This window comes from Lepisma saccharinum, chromosome 1, assembly GCF_977018435.1.
Source record: "Lepisma saccharinum chromosome 1, izLepSacc3.1, whole genome shotgun sequence".
In the NCBI taxonomy this organism is placed as follows: domain Eukaryota; kingdom Metazoa; phylum Arthropoda; class Insecta; order Zygentoma; family Lepismatidae; genus Lepisma; species Lepisma saccharinum.
The window spans coordinates 208,869,269-208,893,631 of NC_139229.1; the positions used below are offsets into that span (position 1 = coordinate 208,869,269).

The following is a 24,363-nucleotide window of genomic DNA, read 5'->3' on the forward strand; positions in this document are numbered from 1 at the left end:
ATTGCAATTCAGATGTCAAATATTAAAGTGTCCGGTTTTCATTGTCCAGCAGTATAGAACCTAATAGTTTGATATGATTTTCAATGTTTGAATTTTGTTATACGAACATGTACATGAAGCAGAAAAAGAAAATTCTGCTCTACCTTTTGAAAATCTAGTATCAAATCTCTTTACATAAAATTTTGTGTTCAGTAAAATATACAGGGTAGGCACAAAGTCGCTTTCCCCAAAACAAGTATTTCTTCATTTATTGGGGAAAGCGACTTTGTGCCTACCCTGTATATTTGTATTCTGGCTTTCCAGTACATCATGTATAATTTGGTTAAATGGCTGCTAAACCTGGTCATGGAGTAACTAGTGATGTATTTTGGCTACTTGTTGCAGTTGATCTCAACATTTGTGACCCCACAGCCCATTAAATTTATTTCTTACATGTCGATGCCCTGATCCCAACAATTTCACTCATAAATACATTTCTGATCTTTAAAGTTTATATGGAAATTAATATACAACCTTAATTAATACTAATATATCAACTATGGTATAATCATAGTTCAATATGTATAGACTTGCTGTCAAATATAAAATTAGATTTTAAAAAATAGTCGTCAACCCCTGTGTGCAACAGATCGTTTGCGACGCAGCGGTTGAAAAGTTGAAAAACACTGGAACTAAAACTGAAGTAGAAGCAAATAAGATGGCGCAAATGGCAAAAAATAATATATTAAAAATATGTGGACTGGACTCACAGTTTCAAATGAGATCTGAAGCACTCTGCCTCCACAGAGGATTCAACCTCAGACCTCTTCTTATTACAAGGCAACAGCATTACTTTATTCCACTCCAAGGGGTCATTCATGATTATAAAAGAAACCTTCTATCAAAAAGCCAGCCTTTTCCCATCAACAGTACTTGCAATTTGTTCTCTTGTGACTTACAGGCTAAATTAGATCTTATTCTCTGATGAAGTAGCTAACAATCTTGTTAAGTATAGAGAACATTCAGAATGAAGCAACACATGGCAGTGGTGGGTGTCACATTGAAGTGACAAGGGCCCCTTCAGTCTAAGCAAACATCCACCTTGCATGCACAAACAAGACCGAGGCTACATGATGCATGCCAATGAAGGAGCATTTAGACTGAAGTTACAGATGACAAGCAATGCAGTCTCTTTCAGTATAAAGCAAAACGTTCACCGTGCATGCAATAACAACAGACCGAAATGGCACGATGTATGCAATTGAGAAAACAGTGTAGTCCGAACAACATGCAAGTGACATGTTTAGCTTGTCGTGCTTCAGTTCAAAAGCTTGAATGGATTACTGAAGGTCTGCTTCCAAGTGACACATGTCACTTGTTGCTTCGGTCTGAAAATTCCCAGAAAAAGCGGTACAGGCCAAGTGACAAGCGACACTTGCAGCTTATGTTGCTTTGGTTCGAATGGTTACATTTACTTCTAAGGGTTGCTTTCCAAGAGCCACGTGTCGCTTCCGTCTCAAAGCTCCGTTAATATATACACAAATTCACATAATACGTATGCTTCTGCATACAGTATGTAACATTCTTATTTGTACACACGGATTTTCGAAGTAAATGCTTTAATATCTGAAAGGAAATATACTCTTTTTAAATTGTTTCTTTACAATTCAATAACTAATATCATTAGGAACATAAAATCTTACCCAAATTCTGTATAACCAATGACAATAATAAATGAAATGAAACTGAAAGAGAAACATGCCATTTTTTGTACAACTTTTCTATTTGTACACTTAATAATATAAAAGAAAAAGTATATTGAGAGCAAATTGACTGACAGTTCTAATACTTTGATGTGTATCCTTTGGCTTTAATTACTGCTTGACACCTGTTCTTCATAGAATTAACCAGTTTCCGACATGTTTCAGAGCTCATTTTATTCCACTCGGCTTGCACAACAGTTTTGAACTTTTGTTTGGACTTGACGTCTGCTTTATGGACTCGCCTTTTCAAAATTGCCAGTAAACGCTCAATGGGATTTAAGTCTGGACTTTGAGCTGATGTTTGTAGTAGTTTGGGCACATTCCATATTAGCCAATTCATGTTAACTCGCGCCTTATGCTTACTGTCATTGTCTTGTTGGAATCTGTAGATAGGCAGCTTGTCAATTTTTTGGGCACTCTGCTTTACATTGTTCTTCAATATGTCCAAATAGACATATGCATACATGATACCATCAATAAATTGGATGGTACCAACACCTTTGGACGACATACAGCCCCAAATCATTAATGACCCACCACCGTGTTTAACTGTTGGAACTGTGTTAATGTGATCATTGTCTTTATTTGATTTTCTACAGACCCTAATTATCCCATCTGACCCGTATATATTAATCTTGGACTCGTCTGACCATATGACACTATCCCAAAATTCCTGGTCCTTGTGGATGTGCTCTTTTGCGAATGAAAGTCTATTCCTGCGATTCACCTTATTTACATACGGCCTCTTTCGTGGTATTCTGCCATGATATTCATGCTTCCACAAGGCACGTCGGACAGTTTGATCGGACATCATTTTGCCAGCAACATTTTCTACTAACGGTCGTAACTGAGGAACACTTTTCTCGCACTCTTTTTAAAATAAAGAGTTCATCACGTTAATTCAACCGTCTCTCTTTTGGTTTTGTCGGCACATTCTGTGTTGAACCTTCCTCTCTAAATTTGTTTACTATGTATTGAAGTGTGGAGTGTGATTTATAGACTGTTTGTCCATTTTTTCTTAACGAATAACCTCTAAGAGCCAAATTTATAATAACATCCTTCAGATCGGAACTAAGTTCCTTCACCTTGCCCATTTGGAACACGCTGATATATAGACGATAGGCCTACAACAATACCTACGCCAGCATTCCGCTTGCGCTTGCATGTTCAAACTTGTTACGAAGTTGCAAACTGCACGAAATCGCCCGAATAGCGGTGGTGCTGTATGCAAGGAAGATTGAAACTCCTGCCTGTACGAATAACAATGTTGCATGAAAAAGCGTGTTTTTCTCTTTTCACACAAATTATATGCTCTGTTTATACACTTTGAACATATATTTTTATTGACATTTGTTGGTGAAACCTTCATTAACATTAATTTCCAGGTACATATGAAAATTATTATATTTACTAGTAGATATGACATTTTTTCCTCGGAAATTCTGTGTATGAATAACAATGTTACATACTGTATGTGTTGTGAATAGTAAAGATTTTTAATTGTACCAAAGCATCGAATATTTCGATATTAATATTTGTTTCATATTTTATGACAAACATTTATATTGAGACACAAACATGTAAAAGCTTGTTTTAAGTCCATTTCATGGTCGGATGTGCTCATCAGGACTACATGTTTAGTCTTAACTCTAGCTTGCCTGTGCCATACAAGAAACTTACATACCAGGGGTCAGATAGGTCCACACTTTTTTTTTATCACTAAAATTCAAGAAAACATTTTATTATTGAATCACTGCTTCCTTTCCTGATTATATATGTGCAGTTATTTATTAATTATAATACAAAATTACTATCATTAATAAAAAAATAATAACCAGTTATTGTATGAGTGTCTCACATATATTTTATCATTCACTAAAACTCACAAAACCCATAATGTATTTTATTAATACTTTTTAGTTTGCAGAAGTGTGGTTGTTTATTAAATATATTAATTGCAATAATTACCATCATTACCAACCACATGTACACTGTCACTGGCATGAGTGTCTCGAATGAGACACATTCAAAAGTGGCACCTGATATGCGCACCAAGTGCATTTTGCCTAATTACATTACATTCATTTTTATGAACAAAAGTAATAAAGAAATATTGGGAAGACCCTAGGAAACAATGTAATTTTATTTTCAAACAGTTGAAAAATCTAGAAAATAGAGGTGGTGGGCCTGAAACCCCCCTTCCCCCCTCGGTAAGCTACCTGAACCATTATGCAATATGTCTCTTTTGGGATTAGCCAATATCTGTCTCTTGGCTGCTACATCATGTCAATTTATTTTAGCTAGTTGTAAAACATGTCACTACAAACCTGTAAACTCATAACAGTAACTTCAAGTGAAATAGGTTAGCTGTAATCGGTAAAAAGCCAAAAAAATCCGTTTTTTTCCTAAAAAAGCCAGCTTTTTATCGGAAAAAACCCGTCCATTCAAAAAAGCCGGCTATTTTGCAACTCTAGCCCACAAGCAAATTGTTGGTGCTGACAATATGGCATGGGCGTGTGTCATATACTATGGTGTGGGGTTACTGGTGTTGTTCATGGCATCATTGAGACTCAGTCAAACTGTACATTTCTATACAAAAAGGTTCTCCCAACGTTGCGGCATCTTTACGGAATGGAACCCTGTTACTACCAGGATGTCAATGCTGGTGCTATGTTGCTGCTGCTGCTACTGTGGGATAGTATTGAGACAACAATGAACAATGCTTGCATTGGCTTGCCCGGAGCCCCACCTCAATCCAATCAAACACTTTTGGGACAAGTTGAACCATCAGGTGAGGTCTCAGGAGGTATGGCCAATTTCCCTTGTTCACCTGCCTGAGGTTTTGCAAGAGGAATGGCAAAACATTCCAGAGAACGTCCTCCACAAACTAGTAGAGAGCATTGCTCAGAGGGTGGCTGCTGTTATAGCAGCAAGAGGTGGGGTAACCAATTACTTTTTGGTAGATAGTGAATATTATAGTACGTATTATATTATTTAGAACATAACTGTGTGTCAAAATCCACACAGCAACATCGAGATAAAGACATAAAAATTGCTCATGTCAACAGATTATTTTTTAAAATGTATTAATCAAAGTAATTTACACAGTGAAAGGCAAGAAAATCCTCTGATAGTACTCCAGTCCACCTGCTTAATCACTACTCCACAAGTAATTGGCAACTGTAACACATATTACATTATCTATGCTAATGTACTCATTGTTCCATTTTTTTACTAATATACAAAGGCAGTCCAACAGTGATCTATTATATTTTATGTAAATTTAGGTTGAATTAAATTTATTGGTGTTCTGCTTTTCATCACTATGCTATGGAACCAAAAATTATTTGTTTCCCATTTGGCACTTTCCACATAAATTCGACCTGCTTATTATGAATCTTTACTTGATCGTCTCAAAAATTTCAAAATTCATTCAAAGTCCTCAAAGGTTTGAAAGGACTCTATGCTTTCATGTGCTTGTGGATGTTAATTAGTGGATTTGTATCTAAGTTAGCAAATAAAGCAAGTTAGTTTGCTCTTTTCTAACACAAATATATAGCAACATGAAATATATTTTTTGTATATAATGCAACATTAATTTATTTGAGATGTTCAAAAAAATCTTGTTTTAAAGTTTATTGTTGCATCAGTTTCTTTCATTAGGCATATTCATTACTGATACATTACAGGAATTTGAGTTCTTTTGAAAAAAAAGGTAAATAAGCAATGAGTTAGAAACGTTCTTTCTTGTAGAAAGTAGAGTTTCTAAACATCCTACTGATCTCCATTAGAAAATTCTACAATGCTTACTACTTACTCTGCCTTTATTGTTATCACTTTCACTGCACTTGTTGATAATAGTTTCCACATCACTTTCTGATTGGAAGTCGCAAACATCATTCTGTAATTAGAACAAACAAATACTAAATATTAAAAAGAAACTGAATGAAGTTTCAGTGTCAAAAAGATTGATTGATTGATTTTGTTTATTTTACTTCGCATTTTGTGCCTCTTGGCTAATTTGTGAAGATGGGGATGAGTGATGAAATTGATGAATGGACATGCACAAACAACCAAGCCCGAGTGGGATTCGAACCCGGGACCAGTGTCAAAAAGAGTATATATACATATTAAATTAAGATATCACTTGTACTTTTTTCACATTTTTTAAAACTTTTTGTTATAATTATATGATTTCATGCTTACTATCCTTGTATATATCTTTTGTGCCACACCATGGTCATGCAGTCTGAGGCGTCATGCTTTGGGCTCCGGCTACAGGAGGCACGCTGGTTAGAGTCTCCTGGGAGAAGCTAACCACTTTTCTCCTGAGATTTCAGCCTGTGTATGGGACCGGTGGCCACCCACCATCGTGAGGAAATTTAGGAGCTATGAATGAGTAGCATAACCCAGTCATGGAAACCTACAACATCGACTGAATGTTCATTGTGCTGACCACATGTTACCTCCTAACTGGTTGGATAATCTCCCACCTCGACAGGTGGGAGTGAGGCTGTTGCTCCATGGATTACAGGCAATACATTCCTGGCAGAGGCTTTCAACTCCTTTCAAACTTTATGCACAAATGACCTGGTCAATTTAAAAAACCGTGCAATCTCAACATCGCTGTGCTTTGCGTAAATTGCAACTATCACAGTGTGCCTTTTCATCTCTTGTGTTAGCTGATAGTCTGTCATTCTTGCGCAGAAAAGATAAAAATACAGCCATTAGTTTGCACAAAAATGCAGGAGCACAATCACATGTCCTGATTATACCTTAGGCACCCTGTATCTTGTGAAGGAAGCATTATTCTTGTCAGTGTCATGCTGGCAGCTGGCTAAGTTAGAGGAGAAATTGACTGAGAAATTTTAAGTGTGGAAAAAGTCATGAGAGATTGATTGATTGATTGGTTTGCTGTCCACTTTGTGCACAGTAAGGCTAATCGGGACTGGACCTACAGTTTAAAGTGGAATCCGAACCACTATGTGCCTCCACCGGGTATCAAACCCGGGACTCCTTGATTACAAGGCGACGACGCTACCACAGCGCCATCGGGCAGGTTTTCATATGAGAGAGAGTCGACCTCCTTGGAGAAGTGGTTAGCACAGTGAGCTATGACACCAGGGTCCCAGGTTCGAATCCCGGCATGAGCATCGATGTTCATTAATTTCATCATATCATCACTCATCCTCATTAGCCAAAAGTGTCAGAAAAATGAAAAAATAATCCAAATCAATCAATCATATATGCGAGAGAGAGAGAGAGATTTTGATTGATTGATTGATTTAGTTTATTTTACTTCACGTTTTGTGACTCTTGGCTAATTAGCAAAGATGGGAATGAATGATGAAATTGATGAATGGACATTCACAAATAACCAAGCCCTAGCGGCGGAAGCTTCCCTTCCCCCATCATTTTTCATTCACTCATATCATTTCATTCCAATTTCTATTTCAGGACTTTTCAGGACAGACAATCACAAATACCCATGCCTTACCCGGGACTCGAATCCGGAAGCCCTGGCGTTGTAGTGCGCTCTGCTAACCACTTCGCCATGGAGGTCGACTCCACTCGGTCCCGGCGAGCGAGAGATAGAGAGAGATGGAGGAGAGACTAATAGGTTTTATTTGAGTTTAGAAGCATTATCTAAATTAGAAAAAAAGATCAATTTATGAAGATACCACATGAGGCGCTAAAGTTAAAGCATGATGCTGATCATGCCACTTCCAATGTAACTGATAACTGAGATCATGAATTTGTAAGGAATTGTACCTCATCATTTCATACGTGTCTTTCCATGGCACATGGAATGCATATGAGACATTTGCATGACATATCCCCATTTTCCGAATTGCTGGGCACGCTATTGAAGGAGAAGTCCTGCAGCATCTTCTGATACAAGACTGGAAAAAGTTTTTTTTTTTTCATAATAATAATATAACAGTCCGAAATAAGTTCCTTACCCAAGTTCAAAATTAAGGACTTAAAGTGGTAAACGTTGTACGTGCCAAAGGCGAATGTGTTGGGAAATCGCATCGTTCCGTACATCAGCCCGTAAGAACGTGCACACTAGTGACTTCTTTACACGCTCTTTGAACTACTTAGAGGGCTACCAGCCACATTTCACGTTTACCACATTATAAAGCATGGCACATTTCACAGTTTAACGTGGAAAACGGTGTTTGAATTCTTGTGGCACTTACAGCGTTTACCAATTTTAGTCTTCAATTCACTATCGCACTTGATAACAGATAAGATAAAAGAACTTACAAATAGTTTGCAGTCAAAATATCCACAGAAAATTACCTTTTAGGCATGGATGTAGCCAGGAATTTTTGTACTGTGTGTGTGTGTGTGTGTGTCAGGGAGGGGAGTGGGTGAGGTAGGTAGTGGTTAGAAAATTAATGAACTACAAGTAGCAATAGTACAATGAAAGCTGATAATTACTATAAAGTAATACAGTAATAGTAAATCATTATCATATCCTTGGCAAGATTTCTCACGGATACATCAGATAATAAAATATAGGGTAAATTTAAAAACCTGAATACACTGAAATACAGAGTTATTCTCGCATTTAGTTATAATTTTTACTACCTCAATAAAAGTAAAGCTTTGAAGTTTTGGGGCAATAATCTAGTCATGAAGTTTATGTTGTGCATGCCTCAACATAAAACTCTCACATTTGGAATTTCAAGACCCACACAGAACAAATCTTGAGATTAAGTTAAGGTTCTAACCAGGTTTCTGTTCATACACTTTTCAAACTAATTTTTTCTTCAGATATTTTTAGGGAATTGAAATTTATTTTATAAATTTTCATAACATAATTGCTATTGTTCTAGAATCAAATGAATGCTGTCAGTTTTCACTTTTCCAAGGCGGTACGGGTAAACTCTGTGATTTATCCAGATACATCTTGGAGGTAAATACATTTTTAGGGGGTATAATCAGTGTCAGACCATAACTGGAAATTTTTTTGAAAAACTTTAGGGGTGTGTTGAGAAAACCCTGTAGTTTTCACCCTTACACTTACAACATTCACTTTGACATAAGCACTTCTGATTACACAAAATGTTCAAACTACTCTATCTCTTGCCACAAATTTTTACTTGCAACATAATGCAAGAGGTGAGTGACACAATTGAAACATACTAAACTTTTAAAACCAGGGTAATCATTCTGAGATACCCTGTATATATTGGCTTTTAGGACATTTCAGAAGAGTCCTGCTTATATACAATACTGACAGTGACAACTGATTTGCCACACAAACACACTGTATTGAGAACTGTGGAAACGGCCCTGCTAGCAGCAAGCAGTAATTTCTCCACATCTTCAGGAAATTTTGCACAAAGGCCCAATTTATAGTCATTTTGGCTCTAAATATACCCTTGCATCCCTCTTAACATGAACTTACACATCAAATCAAATCAATGAAAAATTCTGGATAAACCTCTGGGAGGAAGTATTTAGGTTTCAAATTTTGAATCTTCCAGTGTTGTCCGAGTGAAGAAACAACATACCTAGGTACTTACGTTTTTCACATTATACATCAATTGAAATATTAGGCGCATCCAGAAAGTAAGTTTCCCTGGGGTCGTGCACAAAAAGTAACATTATTTCATTCAATGATTTATTGCCACAGATACAGCACTTGTCCAGTTACTTGTCAACATAATTTCCGCCGGAATTCAGGCACTTGTCATATCGTGGGACCAACTTCTGTATACCTGCGTCGTAGAAGTCCACCGCCTGGGCACCGAACCACTGTGTGACAGCCGTCTGAACCTCTTCGTCGCTGTGAAAATGTTGACCGGACAGGAACTTTTTCAGGTGCAAGAACAGGTGGTAATCACTGGGACCGAGATCCGGGCTGTACGATGGATGTTCGAACACCTCCCAACCGAAACTGTCCAGAAGGGCTGCAGTGCGCCTAGAAAAATGCGACCTCGCATTGTCGTGCAGCAAGATCACCCCGGCACTGAGCATATCACGTCTCTTATTCTGAATGGCTCGTCGCAATGTCCCCAGTGTTTCACAGTAACGGTTAGCGTTCACAGTCTCACCTATGGGCAGAAACTGTATGAGCAGAATGCCTTGCCTGTCCCAGAACACCGTGCACATGCGTTATCTTTTGCGTTCGGGCGTCAGGCACACAATTTCCGGAACAAGAGGCGTTTGGTAACAATGTCGTGCAACAACGACCAAGAAATCTGCGGGAAATGGCTGCCGAGTTCCGTGATCGTGACGCGACGATCCTCCAATATGCGCTGCTGCACCTGCTCCACAAGCTCGTCCATAACGGCCCGATGGCCGCCCACCGCGCTCGTCGTCATGCACATTTTACCGCCCTTCAGTAAATGTCTTGCACCAACGACGCACCATCTGCTTGCTCATGACGTCTGGCGCATACACCTGGCACAGCTGCCGATGAATTTCGATCGGCTGTATGTTTTGTACGTTCAAGAACTTGATCACCGAACGAATCTCGCACGCGGCGGGAGATGGAATAAGAGCCACCATGTTTCATCGCTGCCCCGACGCTACTGAGGACTTTCGGGAGGCGTCTTCTAGGACATTCACTATACCGCGTTTGTTAGAACCTGTCTCGTTTCCCGCGCTAGGGATCGCTCGACAGTTTCGGTGCCAATGAGAAACGAGGAAAAAATCGTCTGCTGGACAGCGAGGAGCGAATGGAAGCCAGAAGAGAGGCGCTTACGTAGACGCTGTTGCCACGTTGAGTATTTTAATTGGCTGCCTGGCTTTGACTTTCCCCAGCACCGAAAAAAGCCAGCCATCAGCTAGCGCGGGAACCGGGACAGGTTGTAACAAACGCGGTATAGCCAGGGTACAGCGCCTTGAATAACGTAGTGTGGAAAACGACCCAAGAAACTGGTTCCCCGAGACGATGACAAGTAGATGGCAGTGCGATCGACCCAGGTGCTAATTTTGTTATGAAAGTAATGCGGCTTAGTTAGTTTTTGGAATATATTGTGTAGATTTGTTTCTCTAGAAAGGCGGTATGTGAATTGATGGAAACAGTTATATTTGTGGAGTGATTTGCAGTCACGAAATGGCATTAATTTGGAAAGAAAAGTAAAATAAAATTAATAAATAAATAGCATGCGTAACACAAGAAGAAACATCGCAATGTGATTCCGGACGTCAGGTCTTGGACTGTGTATTAGAGTTTATTTTTCTATGTTATTAGAATATAAATAGTATCCTTAGAGATATTTCATACCGAGGCGACAAACCACAAATGTCGCTTGAAAGCGAGCAGTCGGAAATCAATGCAACCTTTCGAACCGTAGGGACAAAAGCTCTGACTGCACCGTTTCCTCAAGGAGATTTTACACCAAAGCGACACGCGACAAACGATACGAGGATTTCACACCAAAGCGACACGGGTCATTCGGTGCAAGGCAATTTTCATACCGAAGTGACACATGTTGCTTGGAAACGAGCCAATCAAGAGCAACATTTCACATCGTAGCGGCATGACGGGAAGCACAGGCCAGCGTTCGGTTGGTGAAATCCTCAAGCGATAAGTGTCGCGTGCCGCTTGTCACTTTGGTGCGCAATCTCACTAAAGCAAGACACTCATTGCATCGCGTATGCGCGAACAACAAACCACGGCAACATGTTGCAAGCTATTGAGGAAATGGTCCAGTTTGAGCGACGCAGAAGCGACAAAGCGACACGTGTGGCTTATCGTGTCGCCTATCTGTTGTTCGCAAGCAACGGTTGCCAATAGACTGAAGGCACCATGTCGCTTGTCACTTAGTTGGGAACTCCCCCTGTAGCGCGTCGCTTCGGTCACAGCACCCTTCCTTTAAGGAGCTTTCCGACCGAAGTAACAAGTAGCACGCGAATACGCCATATGAACGTGTCGTTTGCTGTTTGGACCCTCATGTGCTATGAATGCTATTTTACAGTCTGGAAGTGTGTGTCACTATTCTGTTTCCAGCTTTAAAACGAAGTAGGTGTGGCCAATAAGTTACCGAAATTTGTATTAATGCGCGCGGTGCCCAGTTTCTATTCGCCAGCACTTGCCCCTCCCTCCCAGCGCACGTGTTAGCTTCAGTGTCAGTATTTTCCACAACGTTTCGAGACTAGAGTGACTTTTAAAAATGTGCAAATATTAGTTTTAAAATGAACACTGTTGTAAATACGAGAGATGAAGAAAATATAATAAAATAGAGGTAAAAACTTACCAACGATGTCAGTTCTGGTCAGTGGTAATATACCATGTAAGAAGAATTCACACAGCTGTCCGTTGTAGCGAAGTGGTTATCACTGTGCGCTACGACGCCAGGAGTCCCGAGTTTGAATCTTGGCCTGGGCATGGATGTTCTTTGTGAGTGTTATTTCATCAATTTCACCATATCATCACTCATCCTCGCGATTAACCAAGTGTGGCAGAAATGCGAAGTAAAATAAACCAAATGAATCATGCAATAATTTAACCAGCGTAGACAAACTCATATCCATGAAACAAAAACATCCACTTTCCTGCTAACGGCAGCAAGTCCAAAATCGGCTAAAATGTGCCATCCGCGTTTTTGTTCGGCTGAATTTCCTTGCGGACCGCATAAATGATGTTTTTAAGACACCTGTTCAGAAGTCAACGATTCAACACAATACTCTGGATTCACCGCAATTTTGGTATCGCCACTTGTTCAAGGTTTCAAATGTAGATGTTTTGTAACACTTGCTGTTGAAGCCACATTAACATTCAATGATACTTACAACCTATAAACACTACGCAAAATCTCGAGAACCACCACACGGCATCGGAGAGGAGGGCAGGTTTTGCAGGGTCGAGGGGAGGAAAGCTATAAATAGCCGTGTGCTTGAGGGTTTCGGAAGATTCTTGACCACGAGAAGTAGTGTCTCCAACTATGTTATTTTTTCCCTTACGAATTAGATACAAGAAATGTGAAGATCTTATTACGTACACCCGTGTTGGAAGATTAATAAAACTTTGTAGTTGCGAAATTGGCTATATAGCAATTAGATACGATAACATCTTTGGAATATTACCGAATTGTAACGATGTTTCTATAAAGGTCGGGTAGCAACACTGAATGGCACAGTTTGCCCATCTGTAAGGCCAAAAGCTTGTGTCCCCGCCCTCTACAAATTCCTTCTTGGAAGCAGTTGCCAGTGTATGCATCTGGCATTTTTCTTTGACAAGCTGGGGGAATTCAGGTTCCTGAAATTTGAGCATGTTTTATGTGGGAAGTAAAGGAAAGGAAGCGTAGGTGGATCATTTAATAAATGCTAAAGTAACATTCCGTACGATTTTAAGCATCACTGGTTATATTTGCACCAAGCACTTTGGCTTTTCTCAAAGGTTTCCCTACAAATTTTCAGTGTGTTGATTTTACCATTCTAGATAAAACGCATGAAGTTGAAAGTAGTGTGTGCGTGTTTGTGGTATATACATCAACACGTGTGTAATCTAGAGATTCCCATGTCAGTCACTGTCAGTCTAAATCATGTTTTCTGATTCTGTCTAGTCCGGTGTTTCAAGATTATAGACTTTACTTAATATTGCGAATTTGCAACACTGCACAACACAGAGTGACGGACAAGTAGCGGGAATTTCGTTAATTTGAATGAGTAAATGTCGCCGTAGGTGCTTTACTAAAGAATGGTTATGAATTCATGAGCAAGGATAAAGCTAGTAAATGCTTTGAACAGCATACAATGCTGTATTACTCTAGTTTCAAGACTGCATTGAATGGACTATCTATCAGGGTGCAAAAGGTCTGCGGAGGGACTACTGCCAGAATCCACCAATAGGGCTGCACTGGCTTTCTCTGGAACACGTGCTTTTGTTTACATCCACTTCGTAGTGGAAAAAAATGGACTTTAGTGTGACAGTGTGAACATCCCGTGTCGATTGTCCCATTGGTTTGAAAGTTGCCTTACACTCATGTCGATGGCACTAAGAAAGTTTTGTGGGGTTCCCCTTGTCGTTTCATGCAATCATCATTATCATCATCGCCGTGATTAGTTTAAAGCGGAAGAAAAGAGACAGTAAATATCAAAAATACAAATGCTTCAGTGTGTATATCTTTAAAAGAAATGATGATAATAATAATGAACCTAATTCATACACAAAAATTTAGTTGCCAAGAACATTCCACCCGTAATTTTTCTCCCGTATTATTAACGAAAGTATGACGATAACAGGACGTGGTCGACTGTCTAGAATGTTCGTTAATATCTTCGCGACCACTGTACCAAATATCATAGCAATTATCACATTCATAGAAATGCTTCATGTAAAAGAATCAGACGTTGCAGCGAAAACTCCATTTACTTCCATTATAAGCAGTCGAACAACAAGCACCGGGTTCAACACCAGCGCCTCTAGCGGATCATTTTCGAGTGGATCCAGCCTGAGAGCGCAGAAGCATGCCGTTTTCCACACTACGTTATTCAAGGCGCTGTAGCCAGGGCATGTGCCTCTCACGCATGCGCAAAACCGGTTTCAATACGCATGGCCTGCCACCTGTGGGCGAATGGAAAACTTACTTTCTGGATGCGCCTAATATTAATAGTTTTCATGCTCAAAGTGGAAATTCCTAAGCCCAGAATGTTTGCTCGAACCTTGGGAATAGACCGGAAAGGGGTGCATGGAATACTATCCCACCTTCAATATTAATACTAAATAAAATGAGCCAACCTCCATGGCAGAGTGGTTATCACAGTACGCTACGATTCTGGAGGATACCGGGCTCGAATTCCAGCCTGGGCATGGGTGTTATTTGTGACTGTCCATTAATTTCATTATGTCATCACTCCCCTCCATCTTCGCGATTATCCAAAATCGGCAGAAAAGTGAAGTGAAATAAACAAAACCAATCAATTAACTATGTAAATTGACCGGTACTTACAATTTCAAAAGAAAACGTTTAACCTTAAATCGATTACTATGTAACTGTGTGCCAACAACCTAATACCAAACTAATTAGAAACAGGATGATTCTAATCCAATACAATCTATAGAGGCGATTGGGTGCCAAACCTAGTGGGGGGGGGGGCTAAGGGCACTTTACTTTCTCTTTGTTGACGAGACTTAGCATTGAGCCCATAGTGTCGTGGCAAAAATGACTAACAGTTGGGAGTTAACTGCCCCTCACGTCTCTCTAATAGTCGCCACTGAATACAATCATTATTTAACTCTCTCGTAGGTTTTCTTTTCACTTTTTCCATTCTAAAGATGCAAATGACTGTTGTAGAAGAGCATATTATACCAAACTCAATTTAAAGCTTTGTGTTTAGAAAGAAGTTGTTTACAAAGTTTGATCGGGTAGTTTAAAGCCCCTATCACACGGAACTGGATTTCTAGTTGGAATGCCCTAGTTAGCGATGAACTGACTTTCTGGGTAGTAATCATGGCCGCCTGGCTTACTGCTTGACTGGTTTTGAGGAATAGGACATGTTCTAATTGCTACTAACTTCTTCGACTAGATTCTGTGGAACAGCCAATCAGAGCAAAGTTTGGCCAGGTGAAGATATTCTGTGAGTTTGTAAAGTAGCCTTTTTTTGTCTGTGGCTTCCGAGTGCATACAACACGAAAGGCATGTTTACAATTGAAAAAGCTAAAATATTCTTCCATACGTGTATAGTAAACGTTGTAAAGTACGTATTTTTTCAGCGCCGTTCTTCTCTACCTAAAACCATTTAATACGAAGCGATATTCCTCTCGGTTGGATAGTTATCGTATTTTAAAAGTGTGAAGTGATACGTTGTTTACATCTCGCGCGGCCGCCATTATGGGAACGAAAGACTATCGACAAGTACGGTATAACAAGTACCGTGTGAGGCGAAAACTAGCAAATGGGTAGCCAGTCCAGCGTCAACTAGAGCATTCCAACTAGATATCCAGTTCCGTGTGATAGGGGCTTAACACGTTTCTCTTATGCAGTTGATACCATTCTAGCTGGAACCAGCGGGGGTGATTGGATTCCAAAAACTGGAGGGAGCAAGGTGCCAAAACTTGGGGGGCGGGGGGGGGGGGAAGGACAGTTTACTTTCCCTTGATAGATAAAGTTTAGCATAATGCAGGAGCAAAAGTTGCCAGAAGTGGGTAGCAAGTGCCCCTAATCGCCGCCACTGGCTGGAACAGTAAAAGTAGAAATTTTTAGGTGGGGATGTTTGTTTGAGCCTTGGGGCTAGCTGCGGGATACCTTGCATAATTCTTCCAATCTGGAGGATGCCACTTCAAGCACTATGCTGAAACAAAGGTGGCTAAAAGCGTTTCTAAAAATTTTATTCTAGCGCGATAGTAGAAGTTAATGCTTAGAAAACTTAGAATTATTTTTGTAACATTCGTCCAGCGTCGCGGAAAAGGTTCATTTCAATTCTACGCAATATTTGTAACAATATTTTCGGTTACGGTATATCAACCTCCTTCCTTATTCTACACAATGTTTCGACATTTTTGCTAAAAAAATATTTTTCTCACTTAGCGGTGTACTGTTTTGGTGCTTACTGTTAGATTAGGTATTTAGGTTCTAAGTGTCTCCCTAAAATTCATCTGTGTTTCTCATTATTAGCTGAAAATTTTCCCTAAAATCAGCGCCTGAAGTGGAAAATGTTAACTGGGCGGATGTTCTTGTCGTTCAAAATGGTAACATGAGACAGCTGGGGGGAATGCCTTGCGAATATTCTGCTAGCTGGAGATACCAGCTCCCCTTACCCCCCCCCCCCCACTTCGAGGAAGGCAAGGTAAAGTTCCCCGTGCATATAGCACCGTGCCATGAAGGCATATTTAGGGGATGTGGGGATAGGGCCCCCTACATTCTCCATCTCGGCCATTTTGGAGGTGATGTGGTCAGCACCACGCTCTGTCCGCCTTTGCGGAGCCGGGAAAACTCCGACCTTAGATCACTCACCCCCTGGAATCGAACCCGGGTCTCCTGCGTGGCAGTCAGTCCAATCGACTATAGCCTGCCAAGTTAAGTCCCGATATGCGCAGATCGCTGCGGAGCACTTCCTATTACGTCATCCTCCCCACCACTCTTCTACTCACTGGTCTGGCGTTAAGAATACCAGCGGTGCGAACTCAGCAAAATTAAGCTGAAACACATATGACAAACGATTTTCACTGTTTAGCGTGACGATGCATGCAGGCTCCTATTATATCAGTGGTTCATTTTATTTAATCCGACCTTTGAAAATGCGTGCGGTGCGCCGTGCGTTAAGGTTTATAACGAAGAGAAACTACAGGGCGAATGACTTCATTTTCTGAATGCGACATCGAGCATTGGCCTTTTTTTTTTTAACCGAGTGGGGTGGTGGTTCGTTTGTTTATCGTACAACAATCACTACGAGAAGGCAATCTGATAACACGCTTTCCTGTGTTATTTTATAAAGCATTGAAACTTTGAAAGAGATGGACTTATGGACGAGCGTGTAGATGAACTGATAATTAGACTTGGTGAAGCCGATTCAGACACGGACACAGATTCATCGGTAGACACAGACTCGGATGAGTGGAAGAGTGAAACTGAAGAAGGAGAACTGGATAACATTTACAAGGTGAGCTCAGTTCTATCGTTTATATATTTGTCATTTTTCTATCGTTTTATTTCATACATTTCTTATGCTGGTAAGAAATATCCCTAATATAACTTAATTCATTTAAGGTTTAAAGAGAAAATATCAAAATGTATTTAGAATTTAGCGTAATCAATAGGTACCGTAGGTTAGGGGATACTAATTCATGCCTTTCACATTCAAATTTCGTTGAAAATTCTCAGACAATTCCTCTCCCTCCGGGTTGCAACACTGCGAACGAACGTCGCCGCAGACAATGGAGTGAGGAAATGTGATGTGAGGTGCGCAAACAATGGATTGCAGCGTCTTGTTTTTAAACTTGTCAAGTTATAGACCACAGAGGCTTCTCACTACGAGTACTACCTAAAATGCAATTTCTTTTCCTTGGTCAGAACATGTAGGCAAGTTTAAAACCCGTTTCACGTCATTTATGAGAGAAATGCACGAGTTTTATAGTATGAAAAACTGTTCATTTCAGTGGCAGCTCGTGGTCTGACTTTATGGGTGTGCACCAGGCGCGTGTGGCCATATAGCGCACAGGATCAGTGAACCCCCAGTAATATACGATTTACCTTTTCACATTATTTCGCTAACATTTTTACACAATAAGTCATGTATTTGTGTCCGTAACACGGCGAACTCTTTTGCTGAGAATGAGAAACCGCGAGTCGGCCGCCCTGGTGCAGACCTTCAGTTGAACCTCCACAGGACAGCTCGTCCCATTGTGAAAGCTTCGTGCGGTAGCAGAAGCTCGAGGAGGGAATAGGGCAAAATACAATATGGAAGAGGATATTGCGGAACTCGAATCTCCAAGTAACGGTCATGCGCAGTTCGTTCTCTCGCAGAAGCCGCGGCACAAGGCTCCGTTCTCGCTGCTTCTTCCTCCCTTTCAGTGTAGGGTGACCGGACACACACATTCAAAAAAGAGGACAGAGCATGGCGAAAAAGGAGGACAACGCCATAAAAAAACAGGACACCGCAAAAAAATGGCAAAACATTTGCCATTACTCATAACTTCATCAATATAAAAAATCTTAATAACATTTTGCTCGCAGATACTTTACAAGTTATCTCTTTCAATAACTTCCTCTTACCTCTAAGCAAAGAAAGAATCTTCTAATCTATTACGAGGGGCACTATTTATATTTTGAGCCTTGGCAACAGTGATTGAAGTTAGGCGCGATTTGACGTTTGCACGGAATCGTCTGGCATTATTGACCATAACGTACTTCAAATGTTTTGTCAATAGCTTCATTTGTGTTGTTTATGTTGCCTTGGAGATTGCGCGACAACAATAAAATGGAATTAACTCGTGAACATTTTCGTGCGATGATTTTTTACGATTTTCGACGTGGATTATCAAGACAAGAGTGCATCGATCAACTTACTTCCACATTTGGCGATGAAGCCCCATCCTTTGCCATTGTGAAACGCTGGTATAACGAATTTAATCGTGGCCGCCATTCGCTCACCGACGAGATTCGCGAAGGTCGTCCAAAATCAGTTGTTGTTGAAGAAAACATTGATGCTGTGCAAAACCTAATGCTGCAAGATCGTCATGTGGCATACTGTGAGATTGAGGCAACGATAGGCATATATAAAATATTACATGATCATTTAGCTGTGAGAAAGGTATGTTCTCGTTGGATCCCACACAATTTGACAAAAACTGAAAAAGACGCTCGCGTCAATTGGTGCTAACAAATGCTCAATAAATACAATCGTGGTGCTTCAAAAGACGTATATAAGATTGTAACAGGTGACGAATCATGGATATATGCATATGAGCCGGAACGTAAACAGCAGTCGACTGTATGGGTGTTTCAAGATGAACCCATCCAACAAAAGTTGTTCGCGCTCGAAGCACATCGAAACAAATGGTCGCCTGTTTTTTCTGGAAAACTGGTCATGTGGCAACTGTGCCTTTAGAGGAACGTAGAACGGTCAACTCTGAATGGTAAACAACAATTTGTTTGCCAGAGGTCTTCGGTCAAATACGGAAAACAAACAAACGCCGTCGGATCATTCTTCATCAAGACAATGCCAGCTGTCACACATCTCGTCTAACAACCGACTTTATGAACAGTCAAAAAATCGAATTGATCGGTCACCCGCCGTACAGTCCTGATTTGGCACCCAATGACTTCTTCTTGTTCCCGAATGTCAAGAATAAATTGCGTGGACAACGATTTTCGTCGGCGGAAGACGCCGTTGATGCGTTCAAAAACCATATTATGGAGGTGTCTCAAGAAGATTGGGAAAACTGCTTTGACAAATGGTTCGAACGAATGCAAAAGTGTATTGCCCATAAAGGAGAATACTTCGAAAAACAATAAAACAGTTTTCAATGTCAAATTCCTGTTTTTTCATTGTTAGGCTCAAAATATAAATAGTGACCCTCGTATTTAACAAATCACAAAGAATATCTAGAATTTAGGAGCACAGAATTTTACTCCTTTTCTAATTCTTGGATATTAGAATGTAATATACCCACAAGTGAATGGAAATGTAACAAGTAAGATTCGCTCTAACTTATTTCGAAAAACCGTATTAAAATTTTGGGTAGTTTAGATTGGATAGAGAAATATGATTTTAATGCCACGAACATTTCTAGCTCTCTTTCAACAGCAGGGGAAAGTGACAGCCACCGTACACTTTATCTCATATTCGTTTCTTCCATCCTTTAAAAGCTGGATATTTTCTGGCAAGATCATTGTTGAATTTACACTTTCACTTCGTTACTTCATGAAAGAAAATATTACTTAATAATCAAAATTCTCCCTACGCGTTTCTGTATCGCCTATGCATAACTCGAAAAGGAACTGGCCGACCTCCGTGGCGGAGTGGTTAGCACACCGCGCCACAACGCCAACGGTCCCGGATTCGAATCCCGGCCTGGGCATGGGTGTTCTTTGTGAGTGCCCCTTCATCAAAATCATCATATCATCGTTCATCCTTATCTTCGCGATTAGCTAAAAGTGGCAGAAAAGCGAAGTAAAATAAACCGAATCAATCAATCGAAAAGGAACTGCACAGAATGCGTGCGTTCCAGCCCTTTCAGAGGGCGAAGCAACGAGTTACAATAATACTAATGACTAGGGTGCGGAATTTTGCCTATTTGCCTTTTATATTCCTTTGTAGTAAAACATAGGCTTTAATGTCTAAAGTTCGTTTCATGGTGTTTCTAGTCCGAAAACTCATTTTAATAGTGCTTATAAATTCCTATTTTGCTCTATCGTGACAAAAACTTGCTCTTCTGCAATGTTTGCATACTTCAGCTTTTTTTACGTTCATTTGGCTTTCCCTACATTAAAGGATGGAAGGCTTTGTTGATGTTGTACTGACTGAAATCTGGTATTCGACAGATTTGAGGGACTCAATTGGAACATTGTTTAAAATATTATTTTTCTTACAATGGTGCAAATTGTTTTTTCATCAATTGAGGGTTCTTTGAGAGAGGGAGCTATGCCACAAATCTTTTTTTTTTTTTTTTTTTTTTTTGCCATTTTCAATCTTCTCCTACCATCTGTCATCTATCATGTGAACTACAACCATGTGGCATAGCTCCCGCTTGTTCTGAAGCAGATATTCTGAGTTTTTGAATACGTCCTCATCAGCATTTTGAGTGAGAGAAGGAGCTATGCCACTTACTGATGGTGTCTGCAATAGGAGTGGCAGAGGTTGTGTTGCAGTAACCGGTGCTAGATTTAATATCAGCCCTGAAGTTAAAAGATCTCATGGCAATAATGCCTTATATTCCTTCCTCCAGTTCTTCATGGTGTTTACCAAAAACTAAAATCCACAGAAACAATGGACAGTGAAGATCCTCCAGAAGACATATGAAGTTGTCTTTATGTAGATCATATGTAACCCTGTGAACATGATTTACACTCAGGCAAAAGTATTTAAGCCTTGTTCAAAGTATTTGATGAGCTACATTGATTTTTCCACATGGGTATACTACAACAATATACCATACATGTTCATAACAAATGGTATTTATATTGAAATTCATATTTTTCCTTTTGAATAATTTACCTAACAATATGTTCAGAAAAAAAAAATTACCCTTTGTTATACAAATTATGACTCAACGCAATGCTTTAGAAAACTCAATTTATTTCAATTTGTTGTCAAAGTGGCATAGCTCCCTCTCTCACTAGACCCCTCAATTGTTTAAATTCGCACAGTCGTTAGCACAAGCTCTTTTTGTGAGAATTTACTTTCATTGACGATTCCCCGCAAATGTGAATTTAGATCATAGTTTGTCAATCGTTAGCCCACTTTTATAATGAACTGAAGTGCTAATACAGTATAATTGTGCATTGTAAATAGAAAATTGAAATAAGTTCACATTCATTGTCTGTTTTAATGTCTTTTTTTAAATTTCAGGGTGCCTATTTTCGTACCTTTTCTAAATTTATAGTGTCTTTAAGTGCCTATTTTCATCATTTTGGTGCCTATAGCAGAGTTTTTTAGTGCCTATAAATCCGCACCCTACTAATGTGTCAGTTAGGAAAGTGATCGTGTTCAGCTCACAGCTGCTATTTGAGCATTGCTCGAACACTTAACGCACCCCAAGTGATATGCCTTAAATGATGATCGCTATGTGTTATCTATGCAGCACATTTGCTATGGTCGATGCTATGCTCTTTCCAGAAAAGGAGGACATTTACAGAATTCTAAAAAATCCGCTCGGACGCCGGACAGACACCTAAAAAGGAGGACATGTCCGGATAAAAGAGGACGTCTGGTCACCCTATTCCAGTGTTGCCCTGTGGGGTTCAAGTTTGAAGCGCACACATTACATATTCAATCTTCTATTTTTATCATTTTTGCGCCGAAGTTCTTGGAATAAATGCAAGATCGTGGCAGAGAAGGATGAGTAGAAACGAATAAAAGCTGGGATTAGATGCGATGAATTAAAATAAAAGAGATACATTACCGAAATTGCTCGTGCGTGCATTCAGAGGTTTTTCCTTAAAGTTCGCGAAAGAGAAAGAATGGCGCGAAGACGTGACTCGGTGTCAAACTGCCAATGTCTCAAGTTTGTTAGTTTTTGAAGTGCTTGGAAACTTGTTGGAAAGTATTAAATGATGCTGCGTATGAAGCGAGGGATGGACTTTACCTAGGTTACGCTTACGTCATTTGATGCAGTGTAGACGTTGCTATCCGTGCAGGTAAGAATGACCGCTGGAAATGCACATAATTATCGTAAACAAACTTCCTTGCTCGCTGAAAGAAAAAGTGTGCTGGTCGACCAGCCCCAAATTTAAACAAAGCTGTCGCGTATCAATGAAAGGGTCTCAGGTTCGATTTGTAGTATGCACCACATGCTATTAGTTGCCATTTACCTTTAATAAATGTAGGACCAGTTCTGATTAGTCGACATGGACGTCCGGAAGGGGAAAAGGGGGCCACCTCCCCGGAAAATGAATATCAACCAAAAAATATATATTACAAGCATATAATTTAATTTGAGTCACAGTAATTTATGGTAATTATTATAAAAGCGTTGCAGTAACTTCAGACTAAAGGAGTGTTTTTTGCCCCTCCTGGAAAAAAATATCTTCCTTGTCCCTACCTGATTTTCCAATAAAACCCCACATTTTTTATAAAGGCACAATTTATTGTAGTTTCAGCCCTAAATTTATTCACACCCCTACTATGAAACCTTATTCTCCCAGATGAAAAAAATCTGGACAAACCATTTAAGCCCTCCCCCCCATCCTTTTGTTTAGCGAAGAAAGTCTATTTTCGGAAACTGAATATGTGTCACATGACTTCAGTGAATCCCCAGGTAAATAATGCACGAACCGCGCCTGGTGTGCACTCCAAACTCGTGTCCAAAAGAAGTGTTATTTAACCCCTCTCAAATACTTGCACCCGTTTTTGCGGACATTGTGATGCTAAATGTATTGCCAACTCAAGTTATGACCAACTTTTACTGAAAATGAGGCTATGGGAGAGTTTTCATGAAAAATATCAAAAATATTAATATATATAAATTGGAAATACTTCGGTGAATTTTCCGTCGATCACGAGAAGAGCGATGTTATTGGGTATAGATAATTCAAAATTCGATAAACTGACAAAATCACTATAAACATAGAAATACCGATCTGTAGGTATTAAATAAACACTACCTACAACAAACGTGTTCTTGAACAGTATTAAAGTATTTTTAAAATAAGGCTATTATTTTTCGTCATTAAAACCGTAAATGTATAACATGGTTATGATTTATATTGGAGGAAGGTGGAAAGTAGGGACTCCAAATTTCCATCAGCCCTGAACATGAAGTTTAGAAAACAAACAGTAAACTTTTAATAAATTTAAATGGCCAAGAAATAAAAGTTTCTCCCTTTCCACGAGAGAAGGTGGTACATACACTGCAAAGTTTGCAGCGTTAAAATGCGAAAAGGCAGAGAACTGATGGTATATCGAGACGATACTTGTCTTTCTCTAGCTTCGTCTTTTTCTGTCCTTTCACACAGAAAATATAAATTAGTAAAGTGCACCGGAAAGTTAAGCTGTCCTCTGCACCTTCTCCGGTGTATTGTTATGGACCCTGTTAAAACCCTTCGTTCGTTTCCCCCCTGGCTGGACCTTCCGGTTTACACCAGTCCCCGTTGTTTCCAGTACAAATTAACCGGCATACGAAGTAGGAAATGAGCACTTGTTTTATCAGTTGTGCGACGATAGTCCTAAAGGTATTTGTTAAAGTTTTACCATGAAGGACTGGACGTGATGATTCCTTTGAATGATCAAATGCAGTGCAGATTATTGAAGAAACAACGTGTCTTTGTGGGCGTCAGTTGTATATGCATTATGCAGACATACACCACGAGGATATTTCCAATTTACACTTGATTTAAGGAGACGTGGATGCGATATTTATCTGCATATACTTCTTGCAACTAAAACTGAATCCACCTTCATTTAACTAGTGCAAAAATATTTTTCCAATTTTTTTCAAAACGAAAGATAAGTTTAAAAAAATTAGTCACATTTTTAGTACGTGACCGAGGGGGGGGGG

The 24,363-nt window shown here is 39.7% G+C and overlaps 1 protein-coding gene across 1 annotated transcript in view; it reads right to left on the bottom strand.

Annotated features, from left to right (window-relative positions):
• The window catches only part of LOC145991497 (uncharacterized), a 57,724-nt gene that overhangs the window by 16,238 nt on the left and 17,123 nt on the right, over positions 1-24,363 (bottom strand). Inside the window, exon 2 of the mRNA XM_083127518.1 lies at positions 5,560-5,643. Within this exon, the coding sequence (XP_082983644.1) occupies positions 5,560-5,643 (84 nt within the window). The remainder of the gene's footprint in view (positions 1-5,559; positions 5,644-24,363) is intronic.